This window comes from Scyliorhinus torazame, chromosome 30 (genome assembly GCF_047496885.1).
Source record: "Scyliorhinus torazame isolate Kashiwa2021f chromosome 30, sScyTor2.1, whole genome shotgun sequence".
In the NCBI taxonomy this organism is placed as follows: Eukaryota; Metazoa; Chordata; class Chondrichthyes; order Carcharhiniformes; family Scyliorhinidae; genus Scyliorhinus; species Scyliorhinus torazame.
Window position 1 is genome coordinate 327,019 of NC_092736.1, and position 21,949 is coordinate 348,967.

A 21,949-nucleotide genomic window follows, 5' to 3' on the forward strand; every position below is an offset into this window, starting at 1 on the left:
GGATGTGGAGAGGATGTTTCCACTTGTAGTTAGAACCAGAGGACACGATCTCAGACTAAAGGGATCATCCTTTAAAACCGAGATGAGGAGGAATTTCTTCAGCCAGTGGGTGGTGAATCTGTGGAACTCTTTGCCACAGGAGGCTGTGGAGACCAAATCACTGAGTGTCTTTAAGACAGAGAGAGATAGGTTCTTGATTAATAAGGGGATCAGGGGTTATGGGGAGAAGGCAGGAGAATGGGGATGAGAAAAATATCAGCCACGATTGAATGGCGAAGCAGACTCGATGGGCCGAGTGGCCTAATTCTGCTCCTGCGTCTTAGGGAAATGAAATGTAAATACATGATTCAAGCTTTCAAGGATTAGTGTTCTAGATTGGGTTTTTGGATTCAATTAAAATCTGAGCTGAATTTTCTGATTATTGATTGGGTTGTGGAATACTATAATTAGCTGACTGTCTTAACTCAGTGGGTTAGCTATCTGGTACGTGAAGGACCAATTAAGCCCTGGCACCATGCTTGGAAGCAAAGATAAGTTTCACTATGTAGTTCATATATGAGTTGTCAAATGATGCGTGTACCAATGAGGTGTCTCGGAAACCCCCATGAAAACATTACCCAGGTAAAATTCAGAGCCATAAATTCAATCCCCCCTTTTTAAAAAAAAAAAAAAACCATTTTATTGAAGGCATTTTTAATATACATACTCACAAAAAGCCAACTATGGCAACAGGTAACAAAACAACCTCCTCCACACCCCCCCCCCCCCCCCACCTCCCACTCCCCAACCTTCACGCTTCCTTCCCAGGTGCACATTTTCATTTGCTTCGCCCACCTCAGTATCTTCTCCTTATTGAGAGACTGATGCAGCCGCACTGCCATCGCCTCGGCGTCTCCCCCGTCTTCAGCCTCCTCCACTGCCCTGTGCGCTCAATCCACCTGGGGGGGGGGGGGGTCAAAGAAACCCTCCCCCACCAACGTTCCCAGCATACTTGCCACATACTTTGCGGCCTGCGTTCCCTCAATCCCCTCAGACAGACTGGAGATTCTGCCTCCTAGAACGGTTCTTGAGGTCATCTACCTTCTCCCTCTAACTCTTATGGCCAGCTGGTCCCCATGCTCCCCCATCGGCTCCTCCATCTTCTGGAGTGCCTGACCCTGTGCTTCCAGCCTCTGCCCCACTCTCCCGATAGCCGCCCTAAGCGATTCCACCGCCTTTTCCAGGTCTTCTGAGGCCTCCTGCCTCTGCTGCTAGAACTTTGCATTCAAAAAGTCCGCAAGCTCATAGCGCCAGGGTCCCAGGTTCAATTCCCGGCTTGGGTCACTGTCTGTGCGGAGTCTACACGTTCTCCCCATATCTGCGTGGGTTTCCTCCAGGTGCTCCGGTTTCCTCCAACAAGTCCTGAAAGACGTGCTGTTAGATAATTTGGACATTCTGCATTCTCCCTCAGTTTACCCGAACAAGCGCCGGAGTGTGGTGACTAGGGGCTTTTCACAGTAACTTCATTGCAGTGTTAATGTAAGCCTACTTTTGACAATAAAGATTATTATTATTAAAGCTGTTCGGCAGACTACTGGGCTGGCAACAATGCCCCAGCATCCTCTGCCACCTTTTCCTGTGTTGCATCTCGAAATTCCAGCTGCTGCCTCTTACTTGTTACACTCCTCGTCTGATAAGCCATAAATCGGCCCCACCGGTGGAGTACTGCAGTTCCTCAGTGCTCATGCACCTCATACCAGCAAACACCCCCTAAATCGAGTGAGAAAGGACAAAAAAATCCCACCTCGAGCGGGAGCCACCAAATGTGTGACCGCTCACTCCATGGCTGCCACCGGAAATCATTCAACCCCCTTTCTGTCGAAACAATCTGTCTCAAAAATTCTCCTTTTAAGTATTTCCAAATAAGTATTTCCAAAACTCTAACTGCAACAAGGTTAACTACCTTTTATTGAGATGATTACTGAAATTTCTTCCTTTCGCTTCTAGCTAAACAAATCTTCCAGTCGATTTTCCCCTCACCAACTTGGTCTCAATACCAGCTCCCAATCACAACTCTCCCATTCACTGTCTTGATGTGTAGGTCTGGCTTTTACCACTTCACTTCCCAGGAGCTGCAAGCTACCTAATGCCCAAAGCTGACAGCTGCTTTCCAAACATTAACCAGTTTTGCCTGTTATCTATGATCCAATTGAATTCACACAAATAACTCGCTCAGGTCTGCCCATTACCATGGCAATCTCTCATCCAGTCTGTTCCCAGGTAAAAAGGCAAATTAACTCTTCTAATTCCAAAACGTTCTTTAATTCTGGGAAACCACATGAATAACTTGTCCTTTATTGTAATAACTGTAAACGTCATGTCTCCAATTCTTCCGTTAAGTAAGTCCCCAATGGGGGCGGCATGTGGCGCAGTGGTTAGCACTGGGACTGCGGCGCTGAGGACCCAGGTTCGAATCCTGGCTCTGGGTCACTGTCCGTACGGAGTTTGCACATTCTCCCCGTGTCTGCGTGGGTTTCACCCACACAACCCAAAGATGTGCAGGTTAGGTGGATTAGCCACGCTAAATTGCCCCTGAATTGGAAAACTAAAAAATAATAATTGGGTACTCTAAATTTATTTTTTAAAAAGTAAGTGCTCTCCTCCCCACTATTTTTGTGATCTTTCCTTTTTTTTTTAAGAGCAAAAACTCAGCTTTATTATAGAAAAACACAAGATTTTTGTCAGAAAACAGTCAATACAAATTTAGAAGGTGGCAAATTTCCTCATTCGCTCGCCCATCCTTCAGTGTGAATTCACCGTTTGGTTTAACCGAGCGTGGCATTCATTGCTGAACACATGTTGAGGTTAGTTCCTATAGTTAGAGAGTATTCAATAACATCTGGCCAGTAAAGTCAGGGTCTCTGCTGCCAATGGATGCTGAGGAAGCTTGGGGGGGGGGGCGGATTTACATTAGATGGGTTACATGGACCTCCTGCAAAGATGTGCCTTCCATGTAAAATAACCCACTACCGAAGAGCGGGGGGGGGGGGGGGGCAGGTCAATCAGGTACAAGTGAAAAAGTGCTGCCACTCTGCTGGATGCAACGCGCTAATGCAAGCTCAACACAAACCAAACACATCAGAGAGCAGAATTCCACTTCTCCAGTGTCCAAACCTGCAGACTGATCCCACACACTGCAGACTGATCCCACACACTGCAGACTGATCCCACACACTGCAGACTGATCCCACACACTGCAGACTGATCCCACACACTGCAGACTGATCCCACACACTGCAGACTGATCCTACATCAGTGGGTGGGTAGCTGGTGATCGGGGGTGTGTGTGTGTGGTGTCCTACGCAATAACATCCAATTTAAAATATCGACCAAGAGAGCAAGACAACATTTACAAAAGAACAAAATGCAGCCTGTGGTACTTGCATCATTATCAATAACCCAGCGTATAGGACCTCCATTTCAATGCAGATTAACATCATCCGATCTTTCCTTTCTAACGGAGTTATATTTTTGATCAACAAGAAAGTCCAGGGTTATGGGAGATGGACAAGAAAGTGGACAGAGGCAGCGATCCCCTGTCCATCAGCCATGATCGTATTGGATGATGGAGCAAGGGCCAAATTACCGACTCCTAATTCTTATGTTCACCTCTTAAGTCAGCTTGACCCCAACCATAAACCCCAGGTGTGTTTGAATTGCAATTCCACCCACATTTGCTCATCACTTTCCCAATTTGATTCTCCCCATTCTCCACAGTCAAAACTTTAATTTCTAAAGCCCACGAACTAGACATTTTCAACAATATGCTCATCATAACCTTTTTACATCTAACTGAGGGGTCAGGTCAGATTTTGATTTAACATCTCGTACAAAAGACTGAGAATTTCCCCGGGTTCCCGTTCATGTTGCTGTAAAATGCAACATGGTATTGGGCAAAATTGGGTAGTTAATATGCCCAACTTCACCTACATGACCTCGACTCAATGGATTCACATGAAGAGTTGACAGTTGTGTGAGACAAAATACTACAGTTTTTTAATAATAATAATAATCTTTATTAGTGTCAGAAGTAGGCTGACATTAACACTGCAATAGAATTACTGTGAAAAGCCCCTAGTCGCCACACTCCGGCACCTGTTCAGGTACACTGAGGGAGAATTCAGAATGTCCAATTCACCTAACTCGGCCTTTTACTGGAGAAGGATGGAACACGTCCATTTTCTTTAGAATGTTCTGAAAGGTGTCCGATTCTACCACTGCTTCAGTAGTGTGTACCAGTTTATTTAGACCCGCTGAAATAACTTCTAATTTCTTCCAACTCGTTCTTTTTCCAATTACTTTCCATGACTTAACGTTATCGACCTAAGAGTTTCTCCCTAACTCCATCAAAACCCCTCAAATCTGAAGACCTCCTTTTCCTACTTTGAATAACAGCTTCTTCAATTTCTCCATGGTTTGACATCCATCCTAAAATATGGTACAGCTTGCGCACAATATTCCATAGAATCATTCAGGACAGAAAGATGACCTGTAGATCATCAAGTCTGCACCAACAAAAACTACTCTGAAATCGACTCTAATCTCACTTCCCAGCACTTGGCACAGAGCCTCGAATGTTGCGAAATTTCAAGTGTCATCCAAGTACTTTTTAAAGATTGTAAGGTTTTTCCTGCCTCAACTAGCCTCCCTTCATTCCAGATTCCCAACACCCTCTGGATGAAAAACCTTGCTTTTCATCTTAAAATTATGCCCCCTTGTTATTGACCCCTCAATGAAGGGGAACAGCTGTTTTCTATCCACCCCGTCCATGCCCCTCATAATCTTATCCACCTCAACCAGAGCCCTCCGCCTTCTCTGCTCCAAAGAAAACCTGCACTTTCTCCCCGTGTGTGCGTGGGTTTCCTCCGGATGCTCGGTTTCCTCCCACAATCCAAAGATGTGCAGGTTAGGTGGATTGGCCATGCTAAATTGCGCTTAGTGTCCAGGGATGTTACGGGGGAGTGGGCCTGGGTAGGGTGCTCTTTCAGACAGTTGCTGCAGACTCAATGGGCCGAATGGCCTCCTTCTACACTGTAGAAATTCTCTCAGATCAAGTGGGGATGCTTGCGGTTAACTGCGCAATGTTCGGCACCATTCGCGACTCCTCAAATAATGAAGCAGTCCATGTCGATATGCAGCAAGACCTGGACAATATCCAGGCTTGGGCTGACAAGTTATATTCGTACCACGCAAGTGCCAGGCAATGCCCATCTCCGACAAGAGAGGATCTAACCATCGCCCCTTGACATTCGATGGTATTACCATCATTGAATCCCCACAATCGACATCCTGGGGGTTACCATTGATCAGAAACTGAATTGGCTGGGTTGGATTTGTCCTGTCGCTTGAGTACAGGGCACACCTGAGAAATGTTCTACATTGCCAGGTAGATGCCAGTGATCAAGCGGCACATACCCATCATTAAGGCTGGAGATATTTGTGTAGCCTCCTCCTCCAGTGAGTTAATTGTCCACTAGCATTCACGGCTGGGTGGGGCAGAACTGTAGAGGTTAGGTCTAATCCGTTGGTTGTAGCTTCACCAGGTTGACGCCTCATTTTTCGGTATACCTGGTGTTGCTGCTGACATGCTCTCCTGTACTCTTCATTGAACCAGGGTTGATCCCCTGGCTGGGTGGTAATGGGGGAGTGGGGGATATGCCGGGCCAGGAGGTTACAGATTGTGGTTGATACAATTCTGCTGCTGCTGATGGCCCACAGCACCTCTTGGATACCCAGTCTGGAGTTGCTAGATCTGTTCAAAGTCTATCCCATTTAGCACACCACACAACACGATGGAGGATATCCTCAATGTGAAGACGGGACTTTGTCTCCACAAGGACTGTGCGGTGGTCACTTCCCTCATCACCTGCTGCAGTCCCAGTCTAGCAGCTGTGTCCTTTAGGACCCGGCCAGCTCGGTCTGTGGTGGTACAATCGAGCCCCTCTTGGTGATGGACATCGAAGGCCCCCACCCAGAGCACATTCTTCACTCTTGCCACCCTCAGTGCTTCCTCCAAGTGGTGTTCAACAAGGAGGAGGATTGATTCATCAGCTGAGCTGATGGTGGCTGGTACGTAGTAATCAGCAGGAGGTTTCCTTGCCCATGTTTAACCTGAAGCCATGAGACTTCTTGGGGTCCAGAGTCGATGTTGAGGACTCCCAGGGTAACTCCCGCCCGATTGTATACCACTGTGCCGGCCCCTCTGCTGGGTCTGTCCAGCCGGTGAGACAGGACGTACCCAGGGATGGTGATCGGGGTGTCTGGGACAATGTGTGTAAGGTGTGATTCTGTGAGTATGACTGTCAGGTTGTTGCTTGACTAGTCTGTGAGACAGCTCTCCCAACTTTGGCACGAGCCCCCAGATGTTAGTAAGGAGGGCTTTGCAGGATCGTCAGGGCTGGGATTGTCGTTTCCGGTGCCTGGGTCAATGCTGGGTGGTCCGTCCGGTTTCATTCCTTTTATGTGTTTTCGCGGCAGTTTCATAGATTTCAGAATTTACAGTGCAAAAGGAGGCTATTCGTCCCATCGAGTCTGCACCAGCCCCTGGAAAGGTCATCCTACCTATGAAGATCCTATCCCCATAACCCAGTAACCCCACCTAGCCTTTTTGGGACACTAAGAGCAATTTATCAAGGCCAATCCACCTAACCTGCACATCTTTGGATTGTGGGAGGAAACTGGAGCCCCCGGAGGAAACCTATGCAGACACGGGGAAAATGTGCAGACTCCGCACAGACAGTGACGCAAGCCGGGAATCGAACCCTGGTTCCTGGCGCTGTGAAGCAACTGTGGTACAGTGCCGCCTGCGAGCGGCTAGCGAGGGCATTTAAGAAACAATCACATTGCTGTGGGTCTGGAGGCACATGTAGGCCAGACCAGGTAAGGATGGCAGATTTCCTCGACAATATTAGTCTTTTAATTCCAGATATTTTTTATGGAGTTTAAATTGCACCATCTGCTGTGGTGGGAATGAACCTGGTTACCCAGATAATTACCACGGGCCTCTAGATTACTATTCCAACAACAATACCACTATGCCCCCATCGCCTCTCCAAGTCAGACACAATTTTATTAGCAAATCCCTTGTTAATTCATTATAAAAAGAAAGCCAAGTGCTGGAAATACTCAGCTGGCAGCGTCTCTAAAGAAACCGAATTAAAGCTTTGTGTCTAACATGACTCTTCAGGGCAGCACGGTGGCACAGTGGGTTACCCCTGCTGCCTCATGGCGCCGAGGTCCCAGGTTTGATCCCAACTCTGGGTCACTGTCTGTGTGGAGTTTGCACATTCTCCCTGTGTTTGTGTGGGTTTCACCCCCACAACTCAAAGATGTGCAGGGTAGGTGGATTGGCCACGCTAAATTGGCCCTTAATTGGAAAAAAATAATTGGGTACTCTAAATTTTTTTTTTTTAATGATTTAAAAAAAAAAATATGACTCTTCAAAGTTTTCAGAAGAATTCTTATGAACCCATGGTTTTTCCATGACAATAGCCTCCAGTAGTTTTTTCACCACTGGCCTGTGGTTACCAGGATCATTCTCCCTTGTTTTTACACATGTGTAACACCTACAATCATTAAGCATCTCTCTCACATCTGTGGGGTTTGAGGAGTTGTGGTCACAGCTTCTGTTTTGGACCTAATTTCTCTACTTTATCCTAACTAATGTCTCTACACTCTCCTCCTCTACTGTGGCATTCAGTTCATCTACTTGTGAAGAATAGACGCAAACTACTCCAGCAGATTTTAGGAATATAAAACTGTCAAGATTGCTTGATTGGACATATTTATTTTGCAAAATAACTCAGTAAAATTCGTACTTAAACTCTGTCCTTTTGAAGTTTTCCCCTCGTAAACTGCAAGTGGTGTTGGGTTGCTACAGTGCAGTCAGTAATGCATTTAGTGAATTGTTGACTTCACTACAAACCTAGCTGATAAACTAGGGGGGGTTTAAACTAATGCAGCAGGGGCATGGGAACCTGGATTGTAGTTTTAGGGTAAGGGAGAATGAGAGTATAGAGGTCAGGAGCACAGATTTGACGTCGCAGGAGGGGGCCAGTGTTCAGGTAGGTGGTTTGAAGTGTGTCTACTTCAATGCCAGGAGTATACGAAACAAGGTAGGGGAACTGGCAGCGTGGGTTGGTACCTGGGATTTCGATGTTGTGGCCATTTCGGAGACATGGATAGAGCAGGGACAGGAATGGATGTTGCAGGTTCCGGGTTTAGGTGTTTTAGTAAGCTCAGAGAAGGAGGCAAAAGAGGGGGAGGTGTGGCGCTGCTAGTCAGGAGCAGTATTACGGTGGCGGAGAGGATGCTAGATGGGGACTCTTCTTCCGAGGTAGTATTGGCTGAAGTTAGAAACAGGAAAGGAGAGGTCACCCTGTTGGGAGTTTTTTTATAGGCCTCCTAATAGTTCTAGGGATGTAGAGGAAAGGATGGCGAAGATGATTCTGGATATGAGCGAAAGTAACAGGGTAGTTATTATGGGAGACTTTAACTTTCCAAATATTGACTGGAAAAGATATAGTTCGAGTACAATAGATGGGTCGCTTTTTGTACAGTGTGTGCAGGAGGGTTTCCTGAAACAATATGTTGACAGGCCAACAAGAGGCGAGGCCACGTTGGATTTGGTTTTGGGTAATGAACCAGGCCAGGTGTTAGATTTGGAGGTAGGAGAGCACTTTGGGGACAGTGACCACAATTCGGTGACGTTTACGTTAATGATGGAAAGGGATAAGTATACACCGCAGGGCAAGAGTTATAGCTGGGGGAAGGGCAATTATGATGCCATTAGACGTGACTTGGGGGGGATAAGGTGGAGAAGTAGGCTGCAAGTGTTGGGCACACTGGATAAGTGGGGCTTGTTCAAGGATCAGCTACTGCGTGTTCTTGATAAGTATGTACCGGTCAGACAGGGAGGAAGGCGTCGAGCGAGGGAACCGTGGTTTACCAAGGAAGTGGAATCTCTTGTTAAGAGGAAGAAGGAGGCCTATGTGAAGATGAAGTGTGAAGTTTCGGTTGGGGCGATGGATAGTTACAAGGTAGCGAGGAAGGATCTAAAGAGAGAGCTAAGACGAGCAAGGAGGGGACATGAGAAGTATTTGGCAGGAAGGATCAAGGAAAACCCAAAAGCTTTCTATAGGTATGTCAGGAATAAGCGAATGACTAGGGAAAGAGTAGGACCAGTCAAGGACAGGGATGGGAAATTGTGTGTGGAGTCTGAAGAGATAGGCGAGATACTAAATGAATATTTTTCGTCAGTATTCACTCAGGAAAAAGATAATGTTGTGGAGGAGAATGCTGAGCCCCAGGCTAATAGAATAGATGGCATTGAGGTACGTAGGGAAGAGGTGTTGGCAATTCTGGACAGGCTGAAAATAGATAAGTCCCCGGGACCTGATGGGATTTATCCTAGGATTCTATGGGAGGCCAGGGAAGAGATTGCTGGACCTTTGGCTTTGATTTTTATGTCATCATTGGCTACAGGAATAGTGCCAGAGGACTGGAGGACAGCAAATGTGGTCCCTTTGTTCAAAAAGGGGAGCAGAGACAACCCCAGCAACCATAGACCGGTGAGCCTCACGTCTGTAGTGGGTAAAGTCTTGGAGGGGATTATAAGAGACAAGATTTATAATCATCTAGATAGGAATAATATGATCAGGGATAGTCAGCATGGCTTTGTGAAGGGTAGGTCATGCCTCACAAACCTTATTGAGTTCTTTGAGAAGGTGACTGAAGAGGTAGACGAGGGTAGAGCAGTTGATGTGGTGTATATGGATTTCAGCAAAGCGTTTGATAAGGTTCCCCACGGTAGGCTATTGCAAAAAATACGGAGGCTGGGGATTGAGGGTGATTTAGAGATGTGGATCAGAAATTGGCTAGCTGAAAGAAGACAGAGGGTGGTGGTTGATGGGAAATGTTCAGAATGGAGTACAGTCACAAGTGGAGTACCACAAGGATCTGTTCTGGGGCCGTTGCTGTTTGTCATTTTTATCAATGACCTAGAGGAAGGCGCAGAAGGGTGGGTGAGTAAATTTGCAGACGATACCAAAGTCGGTGGTGTTGTCGATAGTGTGGAAGGATGTAGCAGGTTACAGAGGGATATAGATAAGCTGCAGAGCTGGGCTGAGAGGTGGCAAATGGAGTTTAATGTAGAGAAGTGTGAGGTGATTCACTTTGGAAGGAATAACAGGAATGCGGAATATTTGGCTAATGGTAAAGTTCTTGAAAGTGTGGATGAGCAGAGGGATCTAGGTGTCCATGTACATAGATCCCTGAAAGTTGCCACCCAGGTTGATAGGGTTGTGAAGAAGGCCTATGGAGTGTTGGCCTTTATTGGTAGAGGGATTGAGTTCCGGAGTCGGGAGGTCATGTTGCAGCTGTACAGAACTCTGGTACGGCCGCATTTGGAGTATTGCGTACAGTTCTGGTCACCGCATTATAGGAAGGACGTGGAGGCTTTGGAGCGGGTGCAGAGGAGATTTACCAGGATGTTGCCTGGTATGGAGGGAAAATCTTATGAGGAAAGGCTGACGGACTTGAGGTTGTTTTCGTTGGAGAGAAGAAGGTTAAGAGGAGACTTTATAGAGGCATACAAAATGATCAGGGGGTTGGATAGGGTGGACAGTGAGAGCCTTCTCCCGCGGATGGATATGGCTGGCACGAGGGGACATAACTTTAAACTGAGGGGTAATAGATATAGGACAGAGGTCAGAGGTAGGTTCTTTACGCAAAGAGTAGTGAGGCCGTGGAATGCCCTACCTGCTACAGTAGTGAACTCGCCAACATTGAGAGCATTTAAAAGTTTATTGGATAAACATATGGATGATAATGGCATAGTGTAGGTTAGATGGCTTTTGTTTCGGTGCAACATCGTGGGCCGAAGGGCCTGTACTGCGCTGTATTGTTCTATGTTCTATGTTCTAAAACCAGATCTTTCCTGTTCCAGGTGAAGCATTTGACTCGTGACTGGCAAACCACTGCCTTTGCTCTGAAGCACTCGCAGCTACTGGAGCTGAATGAAGAAGGAAGAAAAGTGAGAAGGAAAACTCCTGTTCCAGTATTCCCAAGTGAAAATCTTCCCAGTCGGATGCTGTTGGTAAATGATATGCACATGTGCCCAGAATTTCAAGCTTTAAACCAAAACCAGGAATCTGAAAATGGTGGCTTGCAAGAGAAGGTAATGGAGTACATAGTAAAGGTGTTTGGCTTGTTTGGTCCAATCTCTTCTGTTCGTGTTCTAAAGCCTGGAAAGGAGCTTCCTGCAGATGTGAAGAGGTTAAGCAGTCGCTATTCACAGCTGGGAATGAAAGAGTGTGTGATTGTAGAGTTTGAAGATGTTGAATCTGCAATCAAAGCACACGAGTCACTTGGAAAAACAGATGAGGGCATGAATGTGGTGTTGATAGGCATGAAACCACGAAAGAAGAAAATTGTCAGAGAGAAGACCAAAGAAGCTGAAGATGATGGCAAGAATGGGTCAAAAAGCAAATCTGCCAATAAGCGAGTGGAAGAGCTGCAGTACACGGGTGAAGATTCCTCTGTGTACAGCTCATCGGACGCTGAAAGCAACCCTGCTTCTCCAATGTTTAGCCGCAAACTTATACCCAATAATCAGCTGAGTCCCAACACCTATCAAAACAATCATCTGAGTCCTAATGCTTCACCTCGATCCAGTCCATGGAATAGTCCCCGTTCAAGCCCATCGATACAGCGGAAAAACATAATTCCATGGAAATCTCCACTTTCTGTAGATGCAAAGCTCAGCCCTGCTACAAGTCCTGAATTAGGAAGTAAGTGGACTGACTATTCATCTGACAGTAGCAACACGCCCTCTGGCAGCCCATGGGTACAGAAACGAAAGCAAGCACAGGTGATATCGCATGAAAACAGTCCAACAGACAGCCCTCTGCTTTCCCGAAAAATGCATACTGCAGGTGGACTGTCCCAAGGAGTAGTACGTTTGCCCAGAGGTCCAGATGGTACAAAAGGATTCCAAACCTTTGCAGAAAGGAATAAGCCACTTGTGATCTGAAGTATGTCTTTTTTTCTGTTCCCTGTAATGTAATACTTGCTATATTTCTTTTTATAATAGCTCCTGAGTTTATGTACCTGGCTATTGGAAATAACTGAATTTGGAGCAAGTGTAATGGGCTCAAAATGAATCAATCATACAAAGTTTGTTTAAAGTGCTAATTGTAACTTTGCAGTAGTGAACTGCAATTATCTTATTTTCTACGATTTTGGGGAAGTATTTTACCCATTTTACTTTAAAGTTTTTGTTCTGCTTGGCAAGTGGGCAGTTCCTTCATTGAAGGTGATTTACATGTGCAGGAAACGCTATCAGCAGGCAGTAAAAATTATTGTAGCCACAAACAGGATGATGTTTGGCAACTTGACTATGTAGAAGTGATTGGCCAGAAAACCTAGGATGGACTGGAAATTATTGGGTTGTGACTGACCGTACAGAAATGAAAGAAGCTTTTGTCTTGAATGGTGAGTTGGCAGTCACATTTGGGCCATTGTATATTGCTGTGTTGCAAATAAATGCAGATTAAGCATTCTTGTTTCTTTTATACATTTGTTGTGAGAATTGATTTTCCGTCCCTTCCTAAAAGTACTGTACTTTTGTCTGAAATCCAAGGATATTCCACCCTTCATTTCCTTGACCCAAGCACTGCTACTTTTATGAACCTTTATTGTGGCAGCAGCAACTGCTTGAATTTCACCCTGGGCTTGTTGGCATCTGGCAGGAAGACTGATTAACACTGTTAGAGCCAGAGTCTCACATGAAATAAAAAGTGCAGATACACATGGATTTTAGTGCTGAGTGTTCAAGTGTAAAAGGTCACATGAAAAGTATCAAATTCCAGCTTTATAAAAATAATAATAATCGCTTATTGTCACGAGTAGGCTTCAATAAAGTTACTGTGAAAAGCCCCTAGTCGCCACATTCCTGCACCTGTTCGGGGAGGCTGGTACGGGAATTGAACCCGCGCTGCTGGCCTTGTTCTGCATTACAGGCCAGCTGTTTAGCCCACTGTGCTAAACCAGCCCCTGGTTATATTTATATTTGGATAATAGAATATAACAGCATTGCTGAATGTGTTCTAATTACATAGAGGATATTGTGTGAAGTTTTAAGGAGGATATTCTGTGAAAAATAGTTTTTTTACTGTATTGATACAGGAGTTAAGGGCGGCAGGTAGAAAGGTGAAAATTGAATCTGTACACCCAAGGTTTTGAGAGTAATGAGTAACAAAGACTGTTTAGGCTAATCTTAAAGAGGGGATACTATACATTCCGCTTTGGGCGAGTCTAATTGAAGAGCTGGCAAAGGCACAATTGACAATTACCATTTGTGTTTGACTATTTGGAAGAGGTGCATATAACATCCCAAGATGTAGAAGCAGAAGTAGGCCATTCGGCCCATCGAGTCTGCTCCACCATTCAATGAGGTCATGACTGATCTTATGTGATAATCTTCAACTCCACCTTAGCCCCAAAACTCTTGACTTCCCTTCGGCAGGAGAGAGCACTGGACCTGCGTGGGTCACCTTGTAGTGAAGACAGCCCGAGGCCCGGGGTCTTCTTGAGGCTCAGGAGCTGTTCAAACAGCATGCTGGGGTTCAAGAAAAAAATCAACAGCAAAATCACAGGATGTGGTAAACTGATTGGTTGGTGAGTAACTGATATTAGGGACTGTGTATAAATAGCTGTAACTGAAAAAGATAAAGGTTAGTGAACTAAGCTTGTAGGATAAAGGAGAAGTGACTCTGAAAGCAGAACCAGAAAATCGAAAGAGCTAATTGGGGAGTACAGTTATCAATTATCTAAGAAGGAGTAGGAGTGAGAGCAGCTGGGAGTTTGAAAGAGTGAAGGAGGAGAAGGATAAATACATACCGACAGTTCAGAAAGTGGGGTAGGACCAACCAAAGCAACTGATTTGGTGAGGAGGTCAGATGAGGTTTTTTTCCCAATCCTTTTAATCAAATTCATTGTTTAAAACATAGTTGGGACTTAACATAAAATTATATAAATAAAAAGGAGTATAGATTAATACCGTACAATCACAATAATAATAGAAGAATTAAGTAAGAAACAAGGTTCCTAGCTAACGTCAATGAGGCACCAGCTAACCTCATTTTTGTTTTCAGGGAGTAAGTAACTTAATCAAGAAGGACATTATGGCAGGAGATCCCACCACTGTGGTATGCTCCTCCTGCACAATGTGGGAAATTAGGAACACCCTGCGTCCCTGGTGCCCATGTGTGCAGAAGGTGTATCCAAATGCAGCTTCTAGCTAACCGTATTTCAGAGCTGGAACTGGGCGTGGACGCACTGGAGCTTCTGTGATGCTGAGGAAATCGTGGATAGCACATTGAGCGAGGTGGTCACACCACAAGTGAGAACTGCACAGGCAGACAAGGAATGGGTGCCCATCAGAAACAGTAAAAGACTCGGGATGTATACCACTTGATACTGTTTTGGGGGGGGGGCTCTCAGGGGAAAGCAGCAGCAGCCAAATCCACAGCACCGTGGGGGGATTTTTGCTCAGATGGGTGGGAGAAAAACAAGTGTCAGAGCCATAGTGATCGGGGATTCAATGGTTAGGGGTATAGACAGACCCTTCTGTGGTCACAAACGTGAATCAAGGATGGTATGTTACCTCTCTGGTGCCAGGGTCCGGAATGCCATGGAGCGGCTGCAAGGAATTCTGGGGAGGCTAGGTGAACAGCCAGTGGTTGTGGTTCACATTGGTAACAATGCATCGGGAAACTAAGGGATGAGGACCTAAAGCTGAGTACAGGAGTTTGGGAGATGAACTACAATCCAGGACCTCAAATGTAGTAATCTCAGGATTACTCTCAGCTCCACACGCTAGAAAGAGTAGGAATAGGAGGACCGATCAGATGAATGCGTGGCTGGAGAGATGGTGTAGCTGGGAGGGATTCTGATCCTTGAGGCATTGGGAGTGGTTCTGGGGTGGGACCTGCACCCAGGCAGAGCTGGGACCAAGGTCCTTGCAGGGGCTTTCGCTAGTTCTGTTGCAAAGTATTTAAACCAGTGTGACAGTGGGATGACATCCCAGGTGTAGGGTCAGATAGGTCAAAGGCAAATCAGGAAAATGGAGGCAGAACTTTAGCCATTGATGTGGAAGATGTTGTGATAGACTTGGAATTACAGGAGAAGCAAAGTTTTTTAAAAGTGTCCAGCAAGAGAAAATGGTGAGGTTAAACTGTTTATACTTCAATGCGGGGAGTATTACAAACTAGAAAGATGAGTTAAGATCAGGGGTAGATACATGGCAGCAGAATGTCATTGCTATACACATAAACCTGGTTAAAGGAGGAGCAAAATTGGCAACTCAATATCCCTGGATACAGTTTTCAGGCAGGACAGAGTGGGAGATAAAAGAGGAGGTGGAGCAGCACTAATGGTTAAGGAATCCCATTCCAGTTGTGAGAAGGGATGAGAGACTAAACGGGTCAACACACGAGGCTTTACGGGTTGAGTTTAGAAATAAAAAAGGGGCAGTCACATTACTGGGAGTTTACTACACTCCCCAAATAATGAAAGGGAGATAGAAGAGCAAATATGTAGGCAGGTTTCTGCCTGTAAGAACAAGAGGGCAATAATAGTCGGAGACTTTATCCCAATATCAACTGGGATTGAAACAATATAAGGGGAACTGTAGGAGAAACATTCATGCAGTGTGTCTAGGAAAATGTGTTCACTCAATTAGCGACAATCCTAACAAGATGAGTTGCAATTCTAGACCTCGTCTTGGGGAGCACAGTGGGTGAAGTGATAGCTGGTGACCATATCGGGATGCTGATCACAATTCAGTTAGATTCAGTATTACCATGGAAAAGGACCGAGATAAAGCAGGAGTAAAAATTTTGAACTGGGGGAAGACAAATATTGTAGAAATGAGAAGTGACTTGGCTGAGGTGGATTGGCCAGCATTGCTAGAGGATAAATCAGTGGGAAACCAGTGGGACGCACTAAAAGAGATCCTAAAGGTGCAAAGTCGACATGTCCCCTCCAAGAATAAGAGTGGAACTGTCAAATCCACACACCCCTGGCTGTCTGGAGGAATACAGGGGAAGGTCAAACAAAGAGAAAAAGATGGGCATAAAGAACAAAGCACTGCAGATAGCCTAAACGAGTGTAGAAAGTGCAGGGACAAAGTCAAAAAAGAAATAAGAGAAAGGGCATGAAAAAAGATTAGCAAATAAAGTTAAAGAAACTGTTTGTGGAAGGGAAGTTAATGAGTTACCAATTTAGAAGCATGCTGGGACTATTAACTATATTTTAACACTGCTTTTGAGTGAAAATAAGTAGGTCAAGTAATGTAAACTAAATACTGCTTAGTATTTTGTACACTGGCCTTATTATGATAATAAGTTGTTCTTCCGAAGGACAACAAAATGAGTACTCGAATTGTTTTTAAACCAAAGGCAAAACATTCATATTTCCTCTTGCGTATGTTCCCAAGCTTTATCTCTTCAAAGTTGTTTATTTCAACCTAGAAATATGATGGTTTTTGACTGCATAGCTCAAGAGTGCAGTGCCTTGGCTTTGCAGCTGAAACACTCTCTCTCCACAAGTATATTTGTGTAAATAAATTTCCTTAAATCGAACCTCGAGGAATTTGTCTTTATTATGATTTCCACGACACTGTTTTACCAATATATTAGTGGGAAAAGGTTAGTTAAGGAAAAAGTGAGACTTATCAGAGATGAATAGGGGAACTTGTGTGTAGATGCAGAGGCTCTGGGAAGGGTTTTAAATTAATATTTTTTTCTCCGTGTTTACAAAGGAAAGGGATGATACAGATGTAGTCGTCCAAGAGGAACACTGAGATACCAGATGGTATCAGCCTCGTAACAGCTTCCCCGAACAGGTGCCAGAATGTGGCGACTAGGGGCTTTTCACAGTAACTTCATTGAAGCCTACTTGTGACAATAAGCGATTTTCATTTCATTTTCATGGGACAATCATAAAGAGAGCGGATGTACTCAAAAGGGTTGAAATCCTTGAAAGTTGATAAGTCGCCAGGGCCAGATGGAGTGTTTCTGAGGCTGCTGAACATGGTCAGTGAGATGATAGATGCTCTGAGGTTGATTTTCCAATCCCCACTCGACACGGGGGGTGGGAGGTACCAGGGACTGGAGAAATGCAAACATGGTACCATTGTTTAAAATAGAATCAAAGGAAATGGCAAACAATTATAGGCCAGTTAGTCTACTGTCAGTGGTAGGCAAATTAGTAGAATCAATCCTGAGATAGGAGGAGTAACTGTCACACAGAAAGGCATGGACTAGTCGGATAGTCAGCATGGATTTGTTAAAGGAATGTCTTGCCTCACAAATTTGATCGAATTCTTTGAGGAAGTGACAAGAAGGATTGATGAAGGTAGTGCAGTGGGTGTGGTGTACATAGATTTTAGCAAGGCGATTATCAAGGTCCCACATGGCAGATTGGTCAAGATAGTGAATGCCCATGGGTACAGGGCAATGTGGCAAACTGGATAAAAAGTAAAAATTGGCCTAGTAACAGGAAACAAAGCGTAATGGTCGATGGATGTCCTTGCGAATGGAAAGTTGTTTCAAGTGCTGTTTCACACGCAAAGAACAATACAGCACACGAACAGGCCCTTCAGCCCTCCAAGCCTGCACCGATCATGTGTCCTATCTAGACTACCCCCCTGTATCTTTCTATACCCCATCTGTTCATGTGCCTATCCAGATAAGTCTTAAAAGTCACTCATGTATCTGCACAACCTCCTCACTCAGCAGTGCATTCCAGGCCATCACCACACTCCATGTAAAAAGCTTTCCCCACACCTTGAACTTGTGCCCCCTTGTAATTGTCATTTCCGCCCTGGGAAAAAGCCTCCAACTGTTCACCCCATCTATACCCCTGATAATGTTATAAACTTCTATCAGGGCGCCCCTCAGCCCCCATCTCTCTAGGTAGAACAATCTCAGTTTATTCAATCTCTCCCCGTAGCTAATACCCTCCATACCAGGCAAACATCCTGGTAAACCTTTTCTGTACTCTCTCCAAAGCCTCACGTCCTTCTGGTAGTGCGGTGACCAGAATTGGACACAGTATTCCAAATGTGGCCTAACCAATGTTCTATATAATTGTAACAATTTTCGAGCTTTTAAACTCAATACCCCAGGGCAGCACGGTAGCATAGTGGTTAGCAGTTGCTTCACCGCTCCAGGGTCCCAGGTTCGATTCCTGGCTTGGCTCACTGTGCGGAGTCTGCACGTCCTCCCCAGGTCCGCATGGGTTTACTCCGGGTGCTCCGGTTTCCTCCCACAGTCCATAGATGTGTAGGTTAGGTGGATTGGCAATGATAAATTGCCCTTAAGTGTCCAAAAAAAAGGTTAGGTTGGATTATTGGGTTACGGGGATAGGGTGGCGGCATGGGCCTAAGTAGGGTGCTCTTTCCAAGTGCAGGCACGATGGGCCGAATGGCCTCTTTCTGCACTGTAAATTCTATGTTCTACCCCGTCCTATGAAGGCAAGCATGCCATATGCTTTCTTTACCACCATTTCCGCATGTACTACCACTTTTAAGGATTTGTGGACCTGCACGCCCAGTGTCTCTATACTCCTGATGGTTCTGCCATTTATTTTATAGCTCCCACCCTAATTGGATTGGATTAGTTTGTGTTCTATATTAACAATTTGGACGTGAACGTGGGGAGTGTTTGGGAAATTTGCAGATGACACAAAGATTGGCTGAGTGGTGGACAATGTAAAGTTATAATAGTATAACCTTCAATACAATATAGATGGGCGATAGGTAAAGTGGCAGATGGAATTTAACTCCAAGAAGTGTGAGGTCATGCATTCAGAGAGGTCGAACATTGTAGGGAGTACACAATAAATGGGATACTAAGAGGGGTGGATGAAGTCAGGTCCGGAATGTTCTCCTTCATTGGCAGACGTATAGAATATAAAAGTATATAATGTTAGAATTGTATAAAACACTGGTGAGGCCACAACTGGAAGGCTCTGGAGCGAATGCAGAGGTTTACAAGAATGTTGCCTGGGTTAGAAAAGTGTAGCTAGAAGGAGAGATTGGATAGGTTGGGGTTATTTTCCTTGTAACAAATAAGGCGGAGGGGTGACTTGATTGAGGTTTACAAAATTATGAGGGGAAGAAATAGAGTGGACAGGATAAAATTGTTTCCCTTGGTGGAGAGTTCTAGAACCGGGTACACAGATTCAAGATAAGTGGCAGAAGATGTAAAGGGGACATGAGGGAAAAAACCTTTTACACAGAGGGTAGTGGGAATCTGGAATTCACTGCCCGAGTTGGTGGTGGAGCCAGAGACCCTAACCTCCTGAATCTCCAGCTTAAGTGCTCAGAGCTACAGGGTTATGGGGCGGGTGCAGGAAGGTGGGATTAGTATGGGCACTTGGGCCTCCTAGGGCTGGCATGGACAATATGGTCCTGTTTAGCACACTGGGCTAAACAGCTGGCTTGTAATGCAGAACAAGGCAGCAGCGTGGGTTCAATTCCTGTACCAGTCTCCCCGTACAGGTGCTGGAATTTGGTGACTAGGGGCTTTTCACAGTAAGTTCATTGAAGCCCAAGTGTGACAATAAGCGATTATTATTATTGGCCTCCTATGCTGTAACTTTTCTATGATTCCCTTACTTATTAAAATTCTGCCCATTTCACCTTGAATTAATGACTCCGCCTCAACTGCTCTTTGTGGTAAAGAATTTCACATATTCACTACCCTCATAAGAAATTCCTCCTCCGTCTTCAATGGGTGACCTCTTACTCTGAGATTATGCCCTCTGGTCCGACACTCTCACACAAGGGGAAACCTCACATCAAGCCGGTCAAGCCCCTCAGAATCCTATGTCTCAATAAGGTCATGCTTCATTCTTTTAAACTCCAATGAGTACAGGCTCAGCCTCGTCATAAAATCCCTCCAGGATCTACCTCGTGAACCTTCTCTGGATGGCCTCCAATGCCAGTATCTTTCCTTAGATAAGGGGACAAAAACTATTTAATATTCCAGGTGTGGTCTAACTAGTGCCTTTAAGTTTTGGCTGGACGTCCCTATTTTTATATTCCATTCCCTTTGAAATAAAGGCAAACATTCCATTTGCCCTCCCTATTACCTGCTGAATGTGCATGTTAGCTTTTTGTGATTTATGCAGGACCCCCCCCCCCCAATCCCTGTGCTGCAGCTTTCTCAATTTACTCAGCTCCTTTATTATTCCTATCCAAGTGCAGAACCTCACATTTTCCTTCATTATATTCTATCTGCCAAATGTTTGCCCACTCACTTAACCGATCTATATCTCTCTGTAGACTCTTTGTGACATTACCTTCATTTTAAAATGCTGTCTGCAAGCTACTCAACAGCATGTCTATTCACAGCTGATTTACAGGGCGGCACTGTAGCACAGTGGTTAGCACTGTTGCTTCACAGCCCCAGGTTCGATTCCTGGCTTGGGTCACTATTTGTACAGTCTGCACTTTCTCCCTGTGTCTGCGTGGGTTTCCTCCGGGTGCTCCGATTTCCTCCCACAGTCCAAAGATATGCTTTTTAGGTGGATTAGCCTTGATTAATTGTCCTTAAGTATCCAAAAAAGGACAGGTGGGGTTACTGGGATAGGGTGGAGGTGTGGGGTGTTCTTTCCAAGGGCCGGTGCAGACTCAATGGGCCGAATGGCCTCCTACACTGTAAATTCTGTGATTACCATAAAGAATTGAAGTTGCCCAATCGGAACAAAAAACAGAACTCACCACTGTCAAACCAAACAAATGGACAGTGACTGGTTAAATGGCAATAGTTTTGTGCTCAAACTGAACTCGGGCTTGACTCGAGTAGAAAGCAAAGTTGTATCAGGATGTAAGGGGAAAATTCGGGACAACGGATCAAGACCATAAATCATGGCTGACACTGTATCAGAAACAGGCAGGTAAAGGGTTAAATCAGATGGGTAGCACAGAAAGACCACATTTAAAAAGCACAGACACAGATCCCATCAGGACAATAAAGTATTCCCAATACAAAACCTGCATTTAACACCTCGTTATGAAACCCGGAACCCTAACCGCCAGCCAAAAGCCATCACCATTTGATCTAGTTAAAGGGAGCTCTATTGTGAACCTAAATAAATCCTATTAAAAAGCATGGTACTGACGTCAGAGCCAGGAAGCCTGCGAAAACTATGAATGAATGAAATCATGAATGAATGGGCTGTGAAGTGGGAACCGTTAATGGCCCACTGAAACTAACCTACGATAATACCTTCATGAATAAGCCCGCCAAGAATCATGTCTGCAGGGTAAAACTGTAAATATGCATTAACCCAAAAGCCCGCCAAAACTTGTAAGAAATCTGTATTATATAAGATGAAGCCTTTCTGTATGTACTTTGAGTTCAGTGTGGACCGTGCTGTGATCATAGAAAATACAGCACAGAACAGGCCCTTCGGCCCACGATGTTGTGCCGAACCTTTGTCCTAGATTAATCATAGATTATCATTGAATTTACAGTGCAGAAGGAGGCCATTCGGCCCTTTGAGTCTGCACCGGCTCTTGGAAAGAGCACCCTACCCAAACTCAACACCTTCACCCAACACCAAGGGCAATTTATCATTGGCCAATTCACCTAACCCGCACATCTTTGGATTGTGGGAGGAAACCGGAAACCATGGGGAGGACGTGCAGACTCCGCACAGTCAGTGACCCAAGCCGGAATCGAACCTGGGACCCTGGAGCTGTGAAGCAATTGTGCTATCCACAATGCTACCGTGTTGCCCTTGAGAACAAATAAATCTACACTATATCATTTAACCGTAATCCATGTACCTATCCAATAGCTGCTTGAAGGTCCCTAATGTTTCCGACTCAACTACT

The 21,949-nt window shown here is 45.1% G+C and overlaps 1 protein-coding gene across 2 annotated transcripts in view; it reads left to right on the forward strand.

The window, feature by feature from the left end:
- larp6a (La ribonucleoprotein 6, translational regulator a) overlaps positions 1–12,611 on the forward strand; it is a 28,619-nt gene extending 16,008 nt beyond the window's left edge. For both annotated transcript variants that reach the window (XM_072492619.1, XM_072492618.1), the window contains exon 3: positions 10,985–12,611. In XM_072492619.1, the coding sequence (XP_072348720.1) occupies positions 10,985–12,070 (1,086 nt within the window). In that variant the 3' untranslated portion in view covers positions 12,071–12,611. The remainder of the gene's footprint in view (positions 1–10,984) is intronic.
- The last annotated feature ends 9,338 nt before the right edge of the window (positions 12,612–21,949 follow it).